This window comes from Micromys minutus, assembly GCF_963924665.1.
Source record: "Micromys minutus genome assembly, chromosome: 13".
NCBI classification, from domain to species: domain Eukaryota; kingdom Metazoa; phylum Chordata; class Mammalia; order Rodentia; family Muridae; genus Micromys; species Micromys minutus.
The window spans coordinates 9,031,027-9,055,450 of record NC_137982.1 but is presented as its reverse complement, the minus strand read 5'-3'; the positions used below and the strand labels follow the sequence as shown (position 1 = coordinate 9,055,450).

Here is a 24,424-nt window from a genome sequence, read left to right as displayed (position 1 = left end):
GAAAGGTCACCCCCTCTTCTCCACAGATTACTCACACATGAAAACAGCCAAACATGGCGCCTGGCCCTCAGCCTGGCCCAGAATTTCCAAGTTCTACCCAGAGAAAATGTACTCAAGAAAGACAGCACTCTGGACTTGTGTCAGCCATCACCAGCTCAGACACAGGTATCATTGTCCTCATGTCAGAGAGGGTGACAGCAAGAAGGACTTAGCAGAGCCTAGAACCTGAAGATTGAGGCCCCTGCTGCTCTTCAGGACTCCTCCCCCTCCACAGCCTCTCTCCTTTCATGGTTGCCCCCATTCTCAGGAGTGCAGTGGCAGGGAAGTGGCTATGCCCCAGTCGCTCCAGGAAGGTGGTGACACAGTGTGGCACAGGCCTCACAGGCCACCTCTCAGTGATAGGACCTTCGCCCGCTCTCGCCATCACTCCTTGTCAAACACAAGCCAAAGTGAAGGCTGGAACAGATGTCTGTCACCTGGCACAGAGCCTACCGTACTGGCTGGGTGGCGTTCATGGCACTGAAGGAGACAACCCAGAGCTATCACTGGGAATCTATGTGGGCACAGACACATGATTCTGGTGTGTTCTGAAGGCCAGGGCTTTATCTTTCCTTTATCTTTAGTGTCTCTCTTTCTCTTAGCCAAATGCTGAGGTCAGTCTCCATAAGGACAGAATTCAAGCCTTACTTCACCTTTAGGTCCTGGCCCCGCGGACAGTGAACCAGCCTCAAGATCCCAGGTGTGTCTGGATCAGTATTTCCTGGGCTGGGGCAGTCAGGCCTCTGAGTTTTGTTCTGACTTTTGCAGATCACCTGACTACCCTGCCACATGTGCAAAAGTACCTGAAGTCTGTGCGCTACATCGAAGAGCTCCAGAAGTTTGTAGAAGACGATAATTACAAGTAAGTTCGTCTCCGTCCTGAGCAGCCTCCCTGCCCACTGTTGTCCTTAGCACCCAGGTGCCTGCAGGTGACCTGGTCCTTACTGGGACTGGGAAGTGTCCTGAGAGTTTCCATGCCCACCATCACCACAGGCCCCAGAACAGTGTTGTCTGTACAGCACTCAATACCTGCCTTCGCCCAGTCCCTCAATCCCCACAGCTGAGGAAGCTGCTCTGTTCACCTTCCCGTGTGGCCTGGGAAACAGATGTGGGCCTCATAGCCATGTGTGAGGCAGGCTCTCTAGTGGACTCTTGCACTGGATAGAGGGTCAGCTGGACATACCTTTAGGCCAGTGTTCTCCAGAGTCCTGTTTCACCGATGGATAACACAGGCAGTCACTGGGCCTCTCGGCTCTCTGCAGGACCTTCAGTCTGGCTCTAGCCAAAGGCCCTAGGCACAGTCTCCATGCTTCTGTGAGTAGATGTACTTCTCTGAAACACCCTGAAGGCCACTGAATCGTCTGTCCACCCTGTTCTGGTCTGCAGTTCTCCCTTCATTGGTGGCACCTCAGTGTGCACCCTGCATTGCTCAAGATCTGAGGGAGGAGAGGGCTTTAAGTCAACTCTGGCTGCTCATCTTCACTGGACTAAGTGCTTTCTCTGACCTACATCAAGGCAAATCTCAGCCATCTTGTGATTGATCATTGGCCACCTGAGTGTCAAAATCTCTTTCAAACCCCATCTCACGGGCTGCTTCTGTACGCCGTGCTTCCTGGCTCCCTAGTACTGCTTAATCCCTTGCAGCTCTGTGTGGAGAGCCTGATCTTACGTCACCTCAGTGAAAGTGACCCAGAACCATGGCCACGAGTCGCTCAACAGATTTGGGAACAGTTGTTCAGGCATCCCCACCTGGCCAGGGCAGTAGCAGTGGCTCAGAGCTCTAGCTGGGGATCCAGGTAATGGGTTGGAGCCTCTTTGGGAACAGACATCCTGCCCTCACTGTTGCTGTCCTAGCATCCGTCAAAGTGAAGAACAGTGCAGAGGTGTGCGCTAGCTCACGGTGACGGGAGCACAGATGCGGCCACGCTCAATCTGCATGTATCACAAACAGAGCTCATTTTATTTACAAAGCGTTTGCTGTTCCTGAAGAGTGTCCTGGAGTGGGAAATTATTCCCACTTAGGTTCTAGTATAATGTTTTCCATTCATGTTCTAATCTTGCCATTAAAGAGACAGTAGTTTTTCATTAACACTAATACGCTTTAAGGAGAAAAATGGCCTATAAATACTTGTGAACATGAGACAATCCTTGGACAAGCTGCAGATTATGAGTAATTACTCCTTCCATTCTAAAGAAGTGGAGCACTGCCCCTTCACCTCCACCCTCTGTGCTAAACAACAAACAGCCTGGTGCTCACAAAGGCTCTTTGTTGGGTCAAGCTGGGTGAACCCAGGAAGGAGGGCTGCCTTCCTGCCCCCAGCATGGAAGGCCCTCTTTCTAAGGAGGTCCTGTTTCTAAGTGGCAGGATGAGGGCAGGGGTGTGATTCTGCCAGAGGATGCAAGACTCGAGGACATTGGTGACCTTGCTCATCTGATGCCTGGCCAGCATCTGCCTTGTCAATTCTCTACCAAGAGACCCAGCCAGTGTCATCCCCTTCTTTTCCATGTTAGTCTGTTATCAGTTTAAGGAGAAGGACCCAAGTTCCTACCACTTAGAAAGCATGGCCAGCATGAAGGATAGAAAAGGATGGGTAAATGGAGGAATGCAAGGACAGAATTTACTCAGTTGGATCATACCACTTCCATTTGTAATTAAACGTCTAAATTTAATTCAACCAGACAAAAAAAGGAGACTAAAATAAAAGGGCAGGAATGATCATCCTTCACATTTAATATTTATTTACTGCAAGAAATCCTATTTTCTGGGGCTGCAGAGAGAGCTCGGTGATCAAGAGGCCTACTCTTTCAGGGGACCTGTCTTAGCCAGGGTTTCTATTGCTGCAGTGAAACACCATGACTAAGAAGCAAGCTGGTAATATTCAGCTTTACACTTCCACATGGCTGTTCATCACCAAAGGAAGACAGGGCAGGAACTCAAACAGAATAGGAACCTGAAAGCAGGAGCTGATGCAAAGGTCATGGAGGGATGCTGCTTACTGGCTTGCTTCTCATGGCCTGCTCAGCATACCTTCTTATAAAACCTAGTACTACTACCAGTCCCAAAGATGGTCTCACCCACAGTGGGCTGGAGCTTCCCCCATCAATCACTAACTAAGGAAATTCCCTACAGCCAGATCTTATGGAGGTATTTTTTCTGATATGATATGAGGTTCCCTCCAATCAGATAACTCAAGCTTGTGTCAAGTTGACATAAGACACAGGATACAGTTCCCAGCATCCATATCAGACAGCTCAAATCTCCCTGTAATTCCAGCTCCAGAGTCCAACAACCTCTCCCGGTCTTCTCAGGCACCTACATACACATGCACATTGCCACAGAGAGACACATATACACACACAATTAAAAGTTAAAATAAAAACATACTTCCTAAAACAGCTTTTGTAAGACTCATAAGATGAGCCAGGAGAACCATGAAGAGGCCCGAGTCTGGGTGTTTTCTGTGACCAGATTGTTACTTTGACTGCCAGCTGCCTCAGATTATAAAGAGGATGCAGCTGGTCCTGCCCCAACCTGGGCTTCAGCAGCCTCCAGGTTTTCATTAGTTGTGTTTGGACCCCACCTTCCAAGCACCTTACTGGAAACCACGCTCAGGAACCATAATCCCTGCAATTCTGTTTGTAATGGATTCCATTCTTACCACCTGTTGCTCCCTTGAGCCATTCATTGTTTGAAATTCATCCTTTGCTTGGCTGGGTTCATCGGGAGCTGGGCCCTCCCTCCCCTGGAGAGCTGAGCTTGGTCTCTTGCTTCCCTTAGGTCCTTAGGTGTGGTGGCCTCTTGACACTGGGTGCTGTTGATAAAGAACTCTCAAGCCTGCCTGGGGTTTTCCCTCTTGCTTTGCCAGGTGGGTGAAGAAGTCCGTGGAATTTAGAAGCTGAACAAGAGAAAGCCTCAGAGAGCAGGGCCTTTCCCAGCTCTCCAGCCCCCCACAACGTGCCTTCCTCACTGCAGACCAGCCCCTACTGGTTATACCTTCAAGTTCTTCCACAGCCATTCTTGGCTTCTACATTCCAGGGCCCCCGTGTTCAGTGCTCTCAGCTTTTCTCCTCCTCCTTGAGCTGCTTCCCAGCATTGGTGATCAGCCTCTTCCCAGCAGTTGTGACCAGCTCCTTTCCTGTGAGGTGTTGAGCCAGCTTGCTCTGGTTTTCATTTTTGGTTTGTTTCTATGTCCCTAGTCTCCCATTTCATCTGCTACCTCTTTCTTGCCACCTTGATGTTCAGGTTTTGTTGAACTCAGCTTCTGTTCTTACAGGCCCCTCCTCTGTTCAGAGGCCACCTCGTGGGGGATGTGGGGGTCACTCCTTTTCTCTTTCTGTGATACAAGGTCTGAGGTGTTGCTGAACTACTTACTGTCTTGCTACCATTTGAGAGACTCTTATCTGGCTTTCCTTCCATATATGCAGAGGAGCTGGAGGTTGGTTCCTTTCCTGCTGGCTGGAAGGTCCAGGATCACCTAGCATTTCCTTTCCCACAGGGAGGTAGGGGGTTCCCTTCATCTCCTGGGACCATCTCCATGCCACAAAAGGATGATCTCACATCACCAGTGTGGTCCCGTGGAGCCTGCTTTCTCTCATAGCATCCCTGCCTGTCACCCACTAGTGTCCTGAATTTGGCTGAGGAGGCCGCATGGCCTTTCTCCTTTTTTTCCTAGGCTCTAAAACATGCTTCAGTCACAGAGTTGTGGGTAAACAAGCAAGGGCTTTGGGAGACATCAGAAGGAGGAAGAAGCAGGTTTCATAGTATTCCTGAATTCTGTAACCGATATACTCTTGAATAGCCATCCCTCCCCCAGCTCATAGCTACCCAGGCCTCTCTGACCTTGTGAAAATCTTTGGTTTCAGGTTGTCACTCAGAATCGAACCAGGAAGCAGCTCTCCAAGACTAGTCTCTTCCAAGGAAGATCTTGCAGGTATACATAGCTCCTCAAATAGTACAAAATTGCTCACAGCCTAGACATGGGGCCCAAGAGCACAGTTGGGTTCACTGCATGGCAGGTTCAACCTTCCCTGTTTACAGCACCTTCCACTACCCCGCCAGACTCCTGATAGTATGGGACCCCCAAGAGATCGGATCCTCAACTTAGAAGCATGCACAAGGTAATCTTTCTCAAGACCACCTGACCCTTGTCCTTCAGCCTGCCCCAACACTTGGGATTATATGCCCCAAAGGGGGTACCCAATATACCAGATCACATTAGATTTATCACCTCTGAGAGAACGCTGTGTCACCAGCAGTGGGGTCCTAGCAATCAGAGCTCAGAGCGAGGCTCTAGCTTCGTCTCTCTGTCTTCCTAGTCCTCCGTAGCCTTATCTACAGGTGAGAGTGAAGACCCGTATTAGTCTTAGAGTGTTGTCCTGATGCTGGGGTGAGCACAGGCCTGTCTTGTGCTCTGCCCATGCCTGTCCACTGTCAGAATATGCTTGGTGTCAGCGGCTTGGTTGTTACTGTCATAACAGTGGCCTCCAGTCATATTGCAGCTCTTAGGGCTGGGGGCTGATCAGCATCGCTGTCTGGGAAGAGGCTAGACGGGCCTCTAGCAGCACATTCTCCTGGTTGTAGCTCTCCATCACTCCAACTCTGGTTCTGAGCCACTGTACCTTAGTCAAACAGCTTTGTCCCTCTGGGCCATGTTTTCCTTGCATGTAAAGTGGAGATACTGAAGCCCTCATCCCAGCAAGACAACACTGAGATGTTGTTCAGGTGCCCAACATAAGAAGCAGGTAGAATCCACTGCCCGGTGTCACACTGTCCCTCCACCTTGGGCTACTCAGGACAGCCTCTCCGTACTTCTGGCTGGGGTAGGTACTGGTAGGACTAGGCCCACAGAGCTCTCAGGAAACACTGTGGCAACTTCATTCCAGACCCCCAACCCTGCTGCACAGCCTCTGTCCTGTCTCTGGGCTACACCCCTGACTTTTTATCTGTGCCAGCCTCTGCTATCTCTGGGTGGTAAGCTAGAATCTTCTTTGTGCCTCTGGGCTCCCCTTCTCATGAACCTTGGAAGATGCTGCTGTGCAGCCCTGAGAACCACTAGAGTTGCTGAGTTAGTGCTGTCTATAGTTGTATTTTTCATGGTATCTTCTAGACCCCTTTATTAAGTGTCTCCTTCTGTCTCTCCCTGGCAAATAGCCACTGACAATGGTGGTTCAGAGAGCTATGGTTCTGGCCAGGTTTCTCCTTTATCCTCTGTTCCCATTCTAGAACTCTCCCCTAGCAAACTGCTCTCTGAGATGCTCAGCACTGCACGCTCTACCTTTAAAATGGGTGCAGTACACATGTTACTCACAGGGCTGCGGCTGGATCTTGTGCAGCATCCAGTCTGGACCTCTCATTAGGGAGCTGTGATGATGTTGTCAGTGTGATTCCATCACTGAACTAGCCTCCAGGCTTTGGCTAAACGACACTGCTCAAAACCCCAGTTGGGTCTAGTTTCACTGGGTCAGCAAGCTCTGGACCCCAAACAGACCCACATGGTTTCTGTGTAGGATGGCACATTCCTATATTTGCCTGTGTGTACAGCTGTGGAGTTGGTTCCTTGGGATGTAGTCCCTACATCATACCCTTGTGTGGCAGTAGCCTGCATGGCCTAACTCTCAGTCATCTGTGTACTTATTTGTCCTATGTCTTTCTTCTCCAAAGGAGTAAAAGCCCCCAAGAGACAGGCCTGGGCATGGAATTCCTAGAGCCTGGCATACAGTGCCACCCATTCAACCATAGCTTCAGAGTTCTTTGTTGGGCCTTGTGGGCACCTGTCCTTGAGGGCAGCTTCAGTGTGCTCTGGCTGCTGACTCTGCACGGTCTTCCAGAAAAGTGCTGAACCCAGCAGTTCCTGCTCTGCAGAGAGAGCTCTGCTCACAGGAGTGTTTTCCACCAACTCTCCAATTCCTGGCTTCAGCCTCAAAGCAGCATGTCAGGGTTTATGTTGATCACCAGAGAGCCAGTGACTTTCTAGAAATCTCATAGCCATTCAGTGACACCCCCCAAGTGTCAGAGAAAAGATAAGAAGCCCTGCTACAGCATGGGTCATGGCATAGCAGGGTTCCCACAGAGGGTGGTCGGAGGGTCAGCTCCAAGGGAGCCTTCTGGGCTCTGGCACTTAGACTGAGCTGCGTGGCAGGAACTCCACAGGACTGAGGGACAGGAATGTGCCTCTTGCAGTCCCAAGAATGGGAGGAACGCGGCCTCCCTCTGTTCTTCAGGAGGGGCTAGGCTCCAACTCAAAGCTGTGCCCAGCAGTTAGGTACCCCCACACTTGCCAAGGAAAAGCCTTTAGATGTGCACCTTCATTTACACAAGTCTCTCAGGCTGCACGTCTGTGTGTAACAAGCACTTGCTATGAACTAGGTACCTGGCAGGGACCTCAGCCTCCTGGAGCTTGTGTCTTAGCTAAGGAGACGGGCAGCAAAGGCCAAGTAGGCAAGGACAGGCACGTTTGGAGCCAAAAAGAAGCCAGTGTGAACAGACCAAGATGTATGTGGGGGGGGTTGGTATTTAGTACTCTTCTCTAACCAGCTCTTCCAGGGGCTGGGAGACCATAACGCTGCACAAATGGCAGTAGCCATGACCTTCTTCAGAGCCTTGGTTAATAGCAGCAGCCTCTGAGCTACAGCTGTTCTCTTGGCCCCTGATGGCCCCAGAACCTGCCAAGAGCTGCTGCCCCCATTTCGCTCTGGGGATATGGCCATGTGGGTAGTCTGTCCCCACAAGGAGATGGTGAGAAAGGAAACAGGGGAAACTAACTCTGTTTTTGATCTGTAATGGCCAGGATGCCACGTTCCCAGTTTCCCTCTCTGTGGGATGCTGTTTATATAAATGAACTAATATTTTCCTGGAGAGAGCAAAAAATCACATGTAATGTTCATAATGTTGCCCACCCCAGCCCCCAGAGGGCAAGTGATGTTTGTTTATGTCTTGGAGCTAGTGAAGACAGTCCCAGACCTTGCAAGCTTCCCCCACATGTCTTCCCCTGGGGACAGGTTTTCTCTGAAGGTTCGAGAGCCATGCTTTAGCCCAGGAAAATCGCAGCCCTGGCCTCTGTCTCTGCACCCTCAAACTTAAGGCCGATTTTTATGTTTACTACCTGGTGGCAAGGACCCTGCGCCAGGCCAGCAGACCTATACACAGAACCTGGCTGCAGCATCTCTGAGCTGTTGGCACAGGAAGTCTTCAGGCCGGCTCATATCACAGGGCTTTGGCAGGAGCTCCAGAAACTGCTATGCCAGAAATGCTGCTACCAGCACAGTGCCTCTTGGGAATGTTAGTTCCTGGCCCTCTTGGGCAGGCTCTGATTCCATCTAAATGAGAGACAGTGTGAGTCTGCCACCTGAGCTCCAGGTGGGAACCCAAGAACCCACATCTAGTCCCAGCTCCAGTGCCACCTCAGCCCTTAGGGCAGAAAATAACATTGAACGCCACACACACATTTTGTGTGTCAGTGTCAGGGTAGGCAGGGCTGGGACTGCAGTCACTTGAAGGGGTTGTTACTCACATGCCTGACACCTGTGGTGGGACAGCAGCAGCAGCAGGACTCAGCTGCAGCCTCCTAACGTAGCCAAGGCTTCCCCAGAGTACAGAGGTTCCTCAACGGACTGTCCCCAGAGCAGACAATGGAAGAGCAGCTAGAAAACTGTGAAGTAACTTCTCCATGAACCAGCCTCACCTCAGCCTCCCTCTGAGGCTGGCCCAGGTCCAAGGAGAGATGGTCAAAGGCCTCGCCATTCCCTGAACAGCCAAGGACTTTGTGGAGTACTCTAGGCAGTTTGCGTAAGAGCCCTCCATCTCTCATCTTCACTGTAGCTGACCTTTCCAAAGTCTGTCCAGGCCCTGCCTGGTGAGTCCCCTGGGCCTCCCAGCAGACAGGTTGGTTCTTTGCCACTCTTACCTCACTCCTATTCTGTAGGTAAAGGCACGGGAATACTCACCCAGGTTCACATATCACAGAAGTATCAGAGCCAGCTGATAGGTCAGGCTCTGTTCCTGTCATCCTGTCTACTTGTTCAGGGCATTAAGACCTGCCATGGATGGTAGACCTGCATGCCTCTGCCTTTCCTGTAGGTAGCTGTGTGTGTGTGTGTGTGTGTGTGTGTGTGTGTGTGTGTGTGTGTGTACACCTATGTAGCCTGAAATAGCCTTGAACTCTTGCTACTTTTTCTCCCCTGAGTGCTGGGCCTGCAGATACGTCACCATACCCAGTTTCCTACAGATACCTTCCAACACAGGTGTTTGTAGGACTCAGAAGCCCAAACTTTACCTTGTGTCCAGTCCTCTTGCCTCATCCAGCTGGGCTGCTTCAAGCCTAGCTGTCTGTCCCACAGAGCAGCAGCATGACCTCACTGAACAGTTTTCCAGATCCCGCAACTTTCAAATCACAGCCCCACTTGTAATAGTGGGTGCTGATGCCTCAGCAGCAGCTTTCAGGGGGTAGTTATAAAGCTGTCCTTTCTCCAGGACATGACCATGGATGTCCTCAACCTTGGCAGATACAAATACATTCCTGGACCTCTGAAGCCCCCTCAGATCCACCTTCCAACCAGAAGCTTCCTGCTAAGATCCATTCAAACCCCCTGTCTTAGTTAGGTTTTCACTGCTGTGAACAGACACCATGACCAAGGCAACTCTTATAAGGACGACATTTAATTGGGCCTGGCTTACAGGTTCAGAGGTTCAGTCCATTATCATCAAGGTGGGAGCATGGCAGTGTCCAGACAGGCATGGTGCAGGAGGAGCTGAGAGTTCAACATCTTCATCTGCAGGCTGCTAATGGAATACTGGCTTCCAGTCATCTAGGACTAAGATGTTAAAGCCCACAGTGACACACCTACTCCAACAAGGCCACACTCCCAATACAAACCATCATGCTGTACAAGGTCTTCTTATGAAAGCCATCTCGTCCACGGTGGGCCATGTGAGAGTGCAGCTTACCATCCTGTGGCCCCGCTGCTCTAGCTTGCTGTCACCCACCTTCACATCCTTGGGGCTAAGTGAGCCACTGACTCACAGTGCTCTGACCCTAGTAGGCGACATCTCTCAAGGCCATCATGGTCTGTGTGGTTGCACCGTTGAAATGCTTGATGAGAAGAGAGCCTGGTGAGAAGAGAGCCTTGATGAGAAGAGAGGTGAGGCCTTCCTCCCTCTAACGCCCTTCCTCTGCAAACCTTTCCAGTGCTCAGAATGGGGTCCTCTGAGAGAGCTCAAAGGCTAGAAGCAGGCAGACTTAAGCCTGATCCATCCAGTTCCATAGCTTTGCAGAGGCCTGAGCACCTTGAGTGCCAGCAGCTTCCGAGCATTTGCAGTTCCCACTCTCTGTGGCCTGTAAGTCTGCTAGGAAAGCACAGTGCCACTTCAGCCGAGATGACGAACAGTGCTTCTCAAAAGGAAATGAACTGGACCTTCTGCACAGAGACAGACCTTGGCTCCCAGTGAGACCCATGAGAGCTGCGTGTGTGAAAAGCAGAATGTGTGTGAACATAGAAATAAGTGGCTCCCAGGCCCCGCCAGAGATCTGGCTATAGAAAAGTTTCCACACAGAGATTGTAAGGGGCCAGATGACCCAAGAGATGCAGGACTCTGGCAGATCTAAAAGGTCTGAGTTCTGGACCTCAAAGGAGGGTTCTTCACAGGAGCAGGTGGGAAGCATAGGGCACAAACCCTTGAGTTGGGTAGCAGCCCACCCTGGCCGCTCAGAACTGCACTGGCTAGAGATCCAGATGGCACAGTTGCCGTGCCTGGAGAAAGCACACCAAGGAGGCGATGGCATGCGTCTCTGTCCAGCTGAGGCTAGGGGAGGGACTGGAACCAAGTTTTGTGACTCCAAGTTGCTACTTTCCCCTCTGCCACAGCTGCCTCCCATTACTTTCCAATGTGTGAGACTTGGGAAGGCCAGCTGGAACGGGGCAGTGCTAGCCCAGAGCAGAGCCTGGCCAGAAACCCTTGAGAAGAGGTTCCTTTGCCCGTGGTGTGCTCTCCTTGCAACCATACCCATCTGCCCAGTGGCCTCCAGATATCGGCCCCACACTGGACTTCTCCATGTGCCCCAGGTGCACACCATTCTACACAGAGGGTTACTCTCAGTTCCCTCCCTGTCTGGCCAACCCCTGGACACTTCTTGTACATATCTCCCTCGAAACCTGTAGCTTCCAATCGTGACCACATCCAGTCAGTCTTCTGCCCAGAGGAACTTCCTAAGATATGAGTCTGAACATATCACCAGACCTTGTTGGCTCGAGTCTTCACTGGGCCATGCTGTCTTCCCTCTGGACCTTTGTACAAATTGTTCTTTCAACCTGTGCCATTGTCCATGCCAGGCTGTAGTACCGAGCAGAATGTCGAACCTTCCAGAAGTTTTGTCTCGTCATTCCTTAATGTTTCACAAAGCTCTGTGATATTGTGAGACTCACACAATGTCAAGTGGACAATGTGTGTACCATTAGTTCTGCCAGGGAGCAGATGTTAAGTCAACATTAGAGGTTGTCACCTGCATTTTTGATTCTGTCATGCTGTTGGTGGAAGTGGTGCTTTTGCCATATTGATCATGACTATTCTCCTGTGAGAGTGTGTGTTCCTGCAGGGTGAAGCTTCCTGGTTGCCCCTCCCTCCCCTCTTGACTGTTGACTGTTACTCCCATGCAGGTAGAGTATCATGAATTTTTCTGTCTGTGACAAAGCTCCAGTGTTTGGCCCAAGGGCAGCACCGAGGTCTAGGCATCCTAAACATTTGTGCCAAGAGAGACACTGTGTGTTTAACTGTTTAAACTCTAAAACCAAGTTTATTCCTCTTTTATAGATGTAGATCCAGGCCTTGGAGGTGATCCCCCAAGGCCATTCAACCTGTAAGCACAGAGAGATAAGAGCCTAGGCTTCCCTGCCTCCAGGACCGGAGTCCCTTTCTGTCACCATACACTATCTGGCATCTTGGCCACTCCAAGGCAGTTAGTAGAAGGCCGTTTGTTTTGTTTTGTTTTGTTTTTCTATTCCAATCAATGAGTGGTCCGTTGGGCAGTATGTTGGTTTCTTGTAATGAGAACCAGATATTTTTTCTCAGCATATCTGGCTGCCTACAGAAACTGTCAATTCTCATATGGCCCCATAAAACTGCTGAAGAAACAACCACTTAAAGAGCTTTAAAGATTATTCATGGAAAACTTATGCTGAGGAAAAATAGAGCAATCCTTTGAGATAGTCAAGCCACATGGTCAATTTTTCCAGCTGTCTATGCCATATCTATTCTGCTCTGTAGACCAGAGCCCCAGCTCATCACTGCCCTACCCTGCCTGAAGACATGACCAACAGGCATGCTGGCCACCCAGCTCAGAAGGCACATGTCCTGGCACTGTCACTTGGGAGCCACCCTAGGCTTGGAGGGGCAGGATACATGAGGCTTTTCGGGTAGCAGAGGGTGTCACTTACTGGCAGAGGCCCCTCATCTGGGTCCCAGCCGAATGGAAATTCTTCTATTTCCTCGTCAGACCTAGGCTGTTGGTCAACAATGCTAGGAGAATGTGGGGGAGGAGGGGGCTGAGACCTTGAGCCCAGAGAGCAGCAGCAGCCCTAACATAGGCCCAAGAGGCCAAGGCTCTTCCGCTGGGGGCCCCGCCTACACTCCCAGATGGTCCAGGGGCATTTGAGGCCAGGCATGCCTCCCAAGGCTCCAAAGCAAAAAGGAAAGGGGTGCATCCGGGTCTAGCCTTGGAGAGAGAATTCAGAATTGAGTGGAAGCAGCCAAGGCAGCTCTGAAAGGCTGTGATAACTCAAAGCATGAGCAGAACTGGAAGGCTAAGAGCTACATGGAGCCAAGTGAGAGTGAGTGTCCTGAGAGTGGCCAAGGGAGGCGGCAGCCTACGGCGGCCATGTGGCTTACAGCTCTAGGGCTCCCCATGTCCGATACCAAGTGTACTGGAGTCTTCAAGCTGGGATATTAATGTTGTTGCAGTGCTGTTCACAAACGATACCTAGTGGATGCTGTGTTGACCTCTCCATTCTTTCTCAAGGACATTTGCCCAGCACTTGTACTCTGAACCCCTAACATTCCTCCCCAACCCACAAGCCTGCTGCACACTTGGGTTTGGATCTTCCCCCCAGTATGTAGCACATCTATAAGCCTGCCTTATCCTCCCTCTAATGGGGCAACTCAGTGGCATATCTCAAGGCTTGCAGCGTAGCCCAAAGCATTATGCCAGGCGTGCCTGTCCTAATTATCACCATGGTCACGTCTGCTTCCACACCAGGGCCTCTGGGCTTCTACTCCAGGCCTCCTGCAGAGGATCCTTGTGATTTGACCTTTAGAGAGCACGGGCAGGGTGGGAGCACTGTGAGTCAGGCAGTGGGGCTGTCACCCTCCTATGATTGCTGATAAACAAGGGCTCCACCCTCTGGAATTTTCTCTTAGGGCAAAAGCAAAACAAAGCCACGTGCTGCTTATTCCTCTCTTGCTCTGTACGGCAGCTGCACCAGCTGATTCCTCTGGAGCAGAGGCATCCTCTGTCGCAGAATGTAGGCCAGAGGATCCTCCTTAGGACACTGCAGGGCCAACTGAGAGCCTGGACATTGGTGCCCAGATCACCTGTGACTACACAGGCACAGCCTTTAAGGACAGCCCACTCTTCAGGGCAGATCTGTTATATCCTGCCAGTGCCAGCACGCAAGTCCTGGCCGGGGATAAGACTGTGGACAGAGGTATAGGTACAGTTCCATCTGGCCCAACTCAAGGCCTCCTATATCCCTCTCTGGGCTTGTGAAATCCAGGAAGGACCTTTGCTTTAAGGTTGTACTTCTGGTTCTGTTCTTATGAATGGTTCATCAGCCGCCTGCCTGGCAGAGCTACCCAGCTACTGAACCTGGGCACTTCAGGCCTTTACTCTGGGCGTTGATGTTCATGTTGGGAGGGAAGGGTTAATATCTGATGAGTGGGAAGCTGCTATAGGTTTCCTGTGAGCCTTGTCTCACGCATAACAACTAGAGAAAGGTCTATACTACAAGCCTGGAGCTCAGTTCTCCTGAGTCTCTACCCTATTCTTACCCCCATGACTCCTGCCAACTCTCTCTCTCTCTTTCTCTCTGCTCTTTTCATAGGCCCCTCTGCTGGCTCCAGCTCAGCCAGGTTCCGCCGGAGGCCCACCTGTCCAGATACATCTGTGGCCGGCAGCCTCCCCACACCGCCAGTCCCCAGACACAGGAAGAGCCACAGCCTGGGCAACAAGTGGGTGACTGAGAAACCCTATTCTGGGGTGATGGAAGGTTGGGTCCTTTCCCATCCTCATTTGGAAGCTCTTTATGTTCTTGGCAGACATGTCCTCCTAAGGCTGGTGTGAGCTCAGGAATGCAGAGGGCGACAGGCTGCAGTCTGTATGCCACCAGCAGGGACCTGGGCTCAGTAGCTAGTGAAGAAACATGCTAAACTCAGTCAACAGCTCATTTAGGCAGAACTGAGTCCAGCAGAGACTATCCTCAGGGCAGCAGTGGGTGTCCCAGTACCTGCTGGTTCACTGGCCCTCTGGGGCCCACAGCTGGGGCACATACAGGTCCTCAGCATTGCTGGGGAAAGCCATGCCTGCATTCCCTGGGCTTTGGTCACAGGTTCCCAGATAAGGGCACCCTTTGTCCCTCCCTCCCTTTTATTCTTCCTTCCACTTGTACTAAGGCACAGATGCTAGGCATCTTGGCTGGTCCTTGTGGAACTCAGAGGCAAGAGCAGGACAAAGTGCTTTGGGTCCCTGGTGCCTCCTCTTCTCCAGACATTGCCACACACTCATGGTCACCATCTCACTGAACCATGCAAACCTCTGAGCAGCTGCTGTCACGCTCACTATAGGTCTAGCAGGAGTCACAAAGCTCTGACACGCCTCAGCATGGCCTCATCTCACAAGCCCCACCGTCATTTTCACAGGCAGAGCAAGCAACATTAGTCTCCACTGAAAGAGAGTGAAATTGAGGCTCAGAAAAAGGATGTGACTTTCCCAAGGTCATACCATAAGAAGGGGCCAAGCCTGGTCCACCAATGGGCTCTGGGCAGAGGCGTCTCCAGCAGTAAGTCCCTGGCTCTGGCTTCCAGGGCCATCGCGCCACTGTGCTCCCAGGATAAGGAGCTCTGCTTCTCTCTTCCTCTCCGTTTTCCAGTCTGATGTGTCAGTTGAGTGTAGTTGACAGTAAGAGTGCCACATTCCCATCGGAGAAGGCCAGGCACCTGCTGGATGACAGTGTCCTAGAGTCCCGCAGCCCCCGCAGGGGCCTCACTCACACCTCCTCCACCGCCATCACCAACGGACTCTCCCTAGGTAAGCGGCTCTGGCCTGTGCACACAGGCAGGGGCAGCAGGCCCAGTTTGTGCTCCATGTCTGTCTCTGTGTCACTGTACTGTGCCCAGTGGCCCCTCACCCTTAAAGAATGACTCCCTACAAGAGTCTTCTGCTGCAGGAAGAGTCCAGGATTGGCCTTCTCCTGGTGGTCCCCAAATATGTACAGTCAGGTTGAAGAAGGAAGTTAGACTTAAGTCTACCTCAACCCCCTAAGGCCACCTGCTACCTTGGTGGCGTTTATGTCCCAGGGACAGTCCAAAGCCTTGCTTGGAACAATAGGTAGGTGGTCCATTGCTTCCTGCTATGTGCTTATCTTTACCCAGAGGAGGCAGAAGGGAAGATGTGAGCTTCGGGGATGGTATTACCCTACTGGACAGTGGCAGGAAGAGCCTGTTCCATGGACTTACAGAGACAGAGAAATGCTGATATTAGGGCGGAGGCTAGCATGGAACTGCATTCAGAGATCTCAGTTCTTCTACGACAGATGACACTATCCTATGATTACTGTCACCAGCCCAGTGCTCTCTTGATGGCCCTTGCCTTTCAGTGTGCCTGTGTGTCTGCCTTAAATAGCAGAGTCTTCCCAGCAATGGTGGTGGGCTGGTGTTTGATCTGGTGAAGACAGTGAGTGGGGTAGAGGGCCAGGAGCTTAGAGAAGCAGGCATCAGGAACACCAGGTGAGCCTCTCCTGCCACATGTCCCTGTGAAGTTAGGCCAGTCTTGGGAGTCAGGGGAAAAAAATTTAGCATAAGGCAGCTGCCTCCTAGAAATTTTGTGACAAGTCCTGTATCTGCCTTATGTCTTCAGAAGAGGCCATCGTGTTTGGACAAGCCAACAGTGTAGGAGGTTTGGACATTGCATTTTAGGCTCATAAGTGTGGGTTGAAAAGAAGTGGTTCAGAGTCCTGAGCTAGGGAAAGGCTTCTTCCTGAGCCTTGGCTGTGCTCTTGTGCACTGACCCCTCAGCCTGGTAGGTTCCACTCATGGACCTCATCTTAAAGTAAAGGATGGGACCTGGGTTCTTTTGAGGCTCCATGAATGCACAGTTGAGCTCAGAGCAGCTGTTTGACATCCAGGAAACTCTGAGCTGTGCCTGAGTCTGGGCTGCCGTTCCCGAAAGCAAGTCAGGTGCTGTGCTGTCCCGCATCCAGGGGAGATCACAAGATTGTTTGGCTTCGGCTCATTAAGTCAGGGAACTCAAGACATTTTCTGCTTGAGCTGACCGCTCTGAAAAAGCGGCAGAGCGTGTGCCCTGGTGGTGCTCGGATGCCCCCACCTTCCACCCATACAGCAGATAATAGGGATTCCACTCAGGACAGGCTTTTCCCTTCTCCTTCCCCACTGCTTAGAGATCTTTCTGGAAGAGCCCTGAACTTCAGAGCCTACAGAGTCTAAGACAATACAGAGGCCAGGCCCACAGATGCACAGGCCAGGAGGGAAGCAGTGTGCTGCTCAGGGAACACTAGGCCTGGTGAACCAGGGTGTCTTCACTCAGGCCCAGCAGACCATGGTCAGCTCAAAAATGTGGGCCTGGAAGAGAATAGGAAGGCAAAGGATCCCAACGTAGGCCTTAGCAGTAACTCTATGGGCAGGGGACTGCACTGGCCCTCCCCTGCACTCTCCCTGCATCTCCTGTGTGAGCAGATCCACTTCCCTGTTCCTGGGGCCAGAAGTGTTCACCCTGTCTATACCCTCAGGAGAGGCCCTGGGGCAGCAGGCAGGCAGCAGGCAGACAAATATGAAGACCCTGGCCTTTCAAGCCAGAGGGTAGGTAGTGGGAAGGGAGTGGAGGGTACCCTTGAGAATGGTGGGACTGAATGTTCTTTGAACCTGCCCAGAGAAGAGCGATATAACAACAGAAACCCAAGTCCTTTTGTGACCCATAGGGTCAGAATGCTGTGAGCTTGGGGACCGGGGCCCAGTGACTGGGAGCCCAGGAAAACAGGCCCCTCTCTTCGAGGCTGCCATGCTCACTGATCTGTGTTCCTTTTCCAGGCAGTAGTGAGAGCTCAGAGTTTAGTGAAGAAATGTCTGCAGGGCTGGAAAGGTGAGTGTGGCCTCAGCAAGGCTTCTCAAGGCCCAGGGAGCTGGAGTCAGGGGCCCCTGCCCCACCCATACATTACAAGTGCATAATTACATGGTCACACCTCTGTGTGCACACACTAAACATTAATCTCACACATACACATGCACACCAGTGGACACATTCATGATTCACTTCTACACTCATACATTTGTAAATGTATACACAGGCTTAGAGAGTGTTCTCTTCCCTCCCTCCCTTCTTTTGTCAGCTGACACTCAGAGCACTTGGTCCATGCTAGCTAGAGAAGCCCTGGGAGCCTATGAGGCCTAGAGTGAGTCCTGGATCTCTAAGCCTGAGTCCTGTTGGAAGTCTTGAGATGGGAATATGGCTCCATCTAGCGATATCTGAGAGTATTGCACCAGTGCCTCCTCAGGCCCTGGACATTTTGAACCCTACTACCATTTGTGGTTGTGACTCCTGTCAGACCATCTGTCCCAAGTGTCCACGCTCCCATCAGGTAGATACTTGGGACAGATATTATTAGGAATTCACCTGCAGGGTGCACTCCATGTACTTCTTAGGCTACCATCAGGAATCCAGGAAGACTTAGCATTGCAGGTGGTGGAAGGCACCTTGATTACTAGAGAGGTCTGAGGACACACAGGAAAGGAACTCTAGTAATGAAAAGGGTCCCCAAGGTGTGGGTTTCCATTGCCCTTCAGGATGGCCCCTCCACCAGTGCCTAGGGGACTATGTGCATCTGTGTACATGCCCAAAGTTACATAGCGTTATGTGTACATATGCACAATTATACAGTTTGTCTGTAGACGTGGCCATGGTCACACAGTCTTATATGCACACAGTTACAGACTCTCACATATACATATGCACGTGCTCTCACACATATTCACACATTTACATGTATATACACAATGCTTATGTTCAGTTACATATGCACAATTACGCTGTCACGCCTCTGTGTGCATACACTAAACACAGATCTCACACTTACCCATGCACACAGGCAGACACAGCCTCATTTAATTCATTCATATATTGTTGAAGATGTGCGTGTCTGCATTCACATGGTATGCATTACACCACACAGAGCATACACCCTTGCACCTGTGTGTGTGCACGCCCCTTTTCTGAAGCTAAAGCTTCAGTCCCTGTAATTTAAAAAGTGCCCAGAAGAAATCATCCTATCTGCACACTTCCCACAGGGCAGAGAAGGCTCGTTGGTGGCCCAGGCTGAGTATTCCCTGTACACAGGCTCTGTCTGGGCACTGCCGTGCATAGACTGCCTGCAGCCTTGCTGCTCCCCCATAGTTCCGAAAGGAGAGCCTCACAGGCCCCACGGGACAGACTCCAAAACTCTTGGTCCAGGTGGGGACTCTAGGGGCCACCCTGTAAAAGAAGGCCACAAGCAACGCAGCACCTCCGTTGGCCAGTTCAGCGGCACACTTAAGCACGGTGCTGAGACCCACAGCAGCACACCTGTATGTTCCCTCTGTTGTCCGTCCTCTCACCCATCCATCCCCCTCACTCATTAGTCACTCAGTAGCTGCTTAGCACTGCTGCCTGCACAGGAGCCACGCGGGGGCTCTGTGGGCCCTGTCAGTGCTGACTGTGAGTGGAGTCGGTAGGAAAGAGGATGGCAAGGGGCATTCCTTGCACAATGGAAATGATGTCATATGCCATCATGACCACTGCAGGCAGCAGTATTTTGTACAATCCAGGTCACTGAATGTCTGTAACAGATGCTCTTGAGTAAACTCCTCTGAGCACTGGCCTCCTGTCTCTCCTATGCAAATGTGCCCAGCCCTCGAACAGCCCTGCTCCCAGCAACCTTTCATCTGCTCTGCACAGAGGGGATCTTGGCCTGCTGTTTCTTGGCTGAGGAGATATCAGTGGAGCTATGAACCCAGTCCCAGGCAGGCCAAAGGAGCTAGAAGCTAGCTGATCCTTACCCAGAGGTCCAGCTAGAAGGTCTGCTCCTACTGTGTATCTGCTCTTGAGCCTGCTTCAAAGAGGGTCTGTTCCCCAAAGGAGTGTGAGCAGTCTGAGCTTTTCTGTAGACTGGACACACAGAAGAGCACCGCTGTCTCTTCACAGCTCAGTCACCATCCTGTCACTTCCAGAGCCCCCCTCATTCTAACCTTCAGGCACCCAGTGCTCAGCCCCACTGGGTCCTCTGTACTCCCAGGTCTCCTCCAGACCACATGCTCCTCTCTTCAGAGAGGAGTGGATTATAGGTGTCTCCCTGGCTGGTCCCAGAGGCCACATCTGCCAGAAAGAACCTCCCTACCAGATCCTCACAGATACTTAAGGTGTACTGTGTGCCAGAGCAAGGGCAGAAGATATGGGACGAGGGTGCAGAAGGGGACTGGGCCCCTTCAAAGGAATGAAGGTATGAAGAGGGACAGGGATGTGGCTAGTATGCAGTGGAGTCCAGAAACTAGTCTTTAACTGGCTAGCCCCGATCCATAGCTCCCCACGCCCCAATCGTGAGCTCCAGTCAAGCCAGGGTGGAAGCAGAGCCAGATAACAATGTAAATGGCAGAGAGACCCAGAGTGGGGAAGAGAGTGAGGGCATGTCCAATCTGGGATTTTATCAGACAGCCCTGACTTGCAGGGGCAAAGGCAGAAGGAAAGCCTCACTGTACCACTTCCCCGAGGAGAGGGCCCTGCACGCCTAATATGTTGTGCTTTATGTATAGCACAGCAGCGCTAAATGGACTAGAGAACAGGGTTGAAGGTGAGCACCAGGCCCTAGAGACCAGGCAGCCTCAGGGCTTGGCCAGGGGCCACTTTTATATTTGATTGTTTCTGAAGAAGTGACATAACAAGTATGTCAGTTTATCGTAAGTCCTCCCCAACTCTCTTCCCAGACAGACATTGCCAAGTGGGTGGAAGTGAGCAATAGCAGACTAAGAGAGAGGAGTGCGCCCCTTTAGTGGAAGAGAGGAAGGGACAGTACAGCTCTCTCTACAGTAGAGAGTTGTCTTCCCTCCCTGCAGGGGGTGGGGACAGAGTTCATCACCCAGTGCACAGCAGTTGTCCATTGGGGTGACCTGCATAAACTGCAGGTTCAGGCAGTTTCTTGAGGAGTTGGTGTTAATGAGCATGAAGTAGATTGCTGAGGAGAACCCCAGTGAGCCTTTGTGATGGTCTTGGGGTGTAAGGATGCTGAGTGGGTTCTAGGTCATGACCTGGGATGGGAAAGGTGGCCTGTGAATGCTCAGGGTTTCTGGAGGCCCGCTCCAGGAGAGGGTTCTCAATATGTTCTGCTCTCTTGAGACCAGGAAGTTTAATGTCAGAGCCCTTGGTTTATCTGAGTCTTAAGTTCCTTGGCTGTGACATGACCAACACTTAGCCAGAGTGTAGAGCTGCTGCAGGAGAAACTGGCGTGGACTCTCAGCACTGTGCCATAGTGAATGTTTCTGCCCAACAAGAAGGCTGTTAGAGACTAAGGCTAGAATGTGGGCACATCTCAGGCTGCCATTCATAGACTATATGGACTGGAATGAAGGCAGTTTCCACCAAGCACTGCTGGCTTCTATGGTAGCACTAGTCTGGGGAGGGTCCATGGAAGGTGGTTGATGCAGTTTCTGTTCTGGTGAAGCTTCCTGTTGGTCTTGGTGAGTGGAATCATTCACCATTCTTCAAGAGCAGCTGACAAGGGGAGTCATGGTAACAACCAGGTCTGCCACCCAAAATGGTTTCAGACACGCATCCTTCCTTATAGTCAGAGGACTCCAAGATGTGTCAAGTTTCCCAAACCCCAAGTTTTGCTGTATATGGAGAGAATTGAGCCCAGCTCTGGAGCAAGCGGTTCCCTCCGCTTTAGCCACCTGTGTGAGTGACAGAACTCAGAGCCCAGGATCTCAGCCCTCATTAGGGCTCCCTGACTTCTGGCTTCTGGCTTTGCCCATTTGCATGAATTGAGCTTCCCTGCCCAGGCTTATAGGGTGGAAGCCCAGCTAGTTGATTTGCCAAGTTAACTATATGGTTCTCTGAAGACACCATGTCTTGCTTTACATCCCTAGAGGTGTGTGAGGCTCTTGGCAGACTCCTCTGGAGAAGACTGGGCAAAGGGGTCTGGGCCTGGAGCTTGACCCTGTCCTCAGCCATGGCCGTCAAGGCTGGGTCCTGTCATTCTGCAGCTTCTTTATGGGAAGTGCACAGCTTCTTGTTCTGACTTCTTCAGAGCCAGTGTCTGGAAATGGATAGGCCATCTTTCTGTCTGCCTGTCCTTCCTGCTGCATTTCTGGGGTGCTTGCTGTTTCTACTGCACCCCATGTTTCTGCGTCTCTCAGCACACAGAGTATTAGATACTTCCCGACACCTAGGCTCATTCGGTGGTTTTACCTAGCTACTGACCTGAGTCCTGACAGCCAGGAGAGCAATCTGGCTTCAACTCACACTCAGGCAAGCATGCGGTGTTTTACCAGTGTGGTGTCTGGGTACCATTTAGTGACTCCAGGACATTACCCAAGATAGCGCATGTGCACAATGAGAGCGGAGGTCCTCAGGAGTCAGACTGGCGTTTCCTGCCCACAACTGAGAGAGACTCGCCTGTTCCTGACCCAGTGTGGCTAGCGGCTTCTCCAGCCCCACCAGGGAAGCCAGCACAGCTAGTGCAGAGCCACATGGGTCTTTCCAGGCATCGTTCCCAGTGTGGTTTTAGTGTGAGACAGGAAAGTTGTAGGTGAAGGAGGATGACCTTTTGCTAGGACCAAGATTTTCTAAGGGCCTAGATACGGTTGTCATCTAAGATGTCTCCTGTTCCTCCCCCTCCTATAGGAGCAGCTGCCTTATGAATTTCAACTTTGAGACACCCACAATCTGGTGCAAATCTAGGAACCAGTGCCTTGCTCAGCCCAGCTCATGAGGCTGGTGGTTCAGCTTGCTTTCACCTGGGCTCCCTCTTCCAGTGTTGTGGCCTTGGCAAAGTGACTCTCCACCTCTAACCTCAGAGTTACTATGAGGCAGGGTTAGGAGCAGTGCCTGCCTCCTAGCACTGTAAGTGAGGTTAAATGAGACAGTGAACACTGCTGAGCACATTGCCTGCCCCACCATCTCCTCTTCACTCCCCCCATCGTGTCCACCTCCTCAGTAGACCCAGCAGCGCCATCATCTCATCTAATCGCCATCATCATCATCGTTGTTGTCTTATGAACCCTGTGGGATAAGCTGTTCTGTTTGGTTGCTTGCTTACATCTTCCCTAGAGCAAACATCCCATGAGCCTCTAATCTGGTATACCTCAAATCCATCCTATAGTGGAGGGTGTCTGCGTTCAGCTACATGTTCTCAGAATGATTCTGGGAAAGATTCCTGTGGATATGGAGTTGGGGCCTGATGATTGGGGGGGGGGCGCTCATTATATACTATTGTCCATTTGTTCTGCATTTCGTGGTATTTTAGGGCAGTGGGGAGGGGCCAGGCTGCCGAGTTCCTGGGGTCTAAGATTTTGGCTGCCCCAGGTTGGCACAAGACTCCTCCCCCAGCTCATGGGGAGAGAAGGGTAGATACTGCCCTAACTCTCTTCTAAGAGGTGGGAAAAGGCCACCATTATGCTGCCCTTCACACCTGGGATTGCCCATGGTTCCAAGTACAGGCTGTGGTGTCCACCCTCCCTGTGGTACCGTGAGGCCCTTCACACCATGTTGGAAGCAGGCCTTCTCTGTGTTGCAGCTCCATCTCAACAGCATGTCAGCATCTCCTCTGGCCTCAGTGTCTTCATCTTAAGTAGACATGAGGGCAGCACCCCTTATGTAGGGTGGGGCGGGTGTGGATGGCACATTGTAAGTATGTGGCAAGACAGCCATGCTGAAGTGCTGAGTAGCCCCATGCAGAGCATAGAACCGAGAAGTCCCCACCCAATCTGAGAAGGTCCTTAGGTGTAAGAATTTTCTGGCCGTTTAGCCTCATGGACATGGACACAGACACAGCTATGGGAGCTGTGACACTCAAAATGGCAACACGTAGGAGAGCAGAATGCTAGCAAGGCCCAACACAGAATTTAAGCATGGACCCAGTGCCCAGAGTGGGCCCCTGCCTCTCTCAGCGGTAAAAGGCATAATGAGGGGATTGGGCTATAGTCAAATTGTTTATGAGGCTTATACCTTGGACAAATAGATCCTCATTGCTTGCTGAGCCTCGGTTTCTCCTTTTGGGAAGGATAATATAATGCTGTTTGGACTAGCACAGTGAGAGTGAACACAGGCCTGGTATACATGAGCACACCACTGCCTCAGCCTCTTTGGGCTGTCTGTGCGACCACAGAGGCATCTCTGTGTCTCTGTTCATACGTATACATAGTCCCTCTCACCCTGGACTCCCCTGGAAACGGCCTGCGTGCTGACTGCCTACCAGCCTAGACTGCTTGGAAGAAATGGATTTCAGGCTGCTCTCTGACAGATGTCCATTCTAGCAACACCTGTCACAGATGCAGCCCCAGGTGGTCTCACAAAACGGGCAGTGCCTCCTGCTCACCACCTTGGCAACTTCAGACATCTTAAATTTCAACCACCTTAAAGCAACAGGGAGAAGACCTTCAAGAGGATGGTAGAGGGGAATCCTCCAAGTGAGAATCCTGAGGAATGGAAGAAGGGCTATATCTTAAGCACAGAGAGCTACAGAGGACAGCACTTCAGAAAACTCTATGGTCAGAGCTGGCTCTGAAATTCCTGCCGATGGCTGGGGAGGACAGCCACCTAGGAGAACAGCTGTTCAGCAAGGTCTGAGAGCTGCTTTGGTTCAGGACTGGACATGTGTCAGGGACAGGAAGTGGGGATATCTCCATATTCCACCCACTGGCAATGACAGCAGATACATGGTCTCAAGGAAGAGTGCATCGACACATGCCCAGCCTGCGAGGATGGAAAAGGGAGCACAGCAGAGTCAGCCTGTGAGGACTTAGGTTAACCAGCACTTAGAAAGGGTGGGCTGAAGGACAGAAGAAGAGGAACCAGCACCATCAGAAATGTCTTAGTTGGAAGACAGATGCCCAGTCATGTGTGATATTCATGGCTGCATGAGAGCG

At 51.5% G+C, this 24,424-nt stretch overlaps 1 protein-coding gene across 1 annotated transcript in view; it reads left to right on the top strand.

Annotated features, from left to right (window-relative positions):
• Positions 1-24,424, top strand: part of RALGPS1 (Ral GEF with PH domain and SH3 binding motif 1) — a 228,257-nt gene that overhangs the window by 193,524 nt on the left and 10,309 nt on the right. The window contains exons 10-14 of the mRNA XM_080927222.1: positions 808-901; positions 4,903-4,970; positions 14,128-14,254; positions 15,172-15,329; positions 17,345-17,396. Of these exons, the coding sequence (XP_080783348.1) occupies positions 808-901; positions 4,903-4,970; positions 14,128-14,254; positions 15,172-15,329; positions 17,345-17,396 (499 nt within the window). The remainder of the gene's footprint in view (positions 1-807; positions 902-4,902; positions 4,971-14,127; positions 14,255-15,171; positions 15,330-17,344; positions 17,397-24,424) is intronic.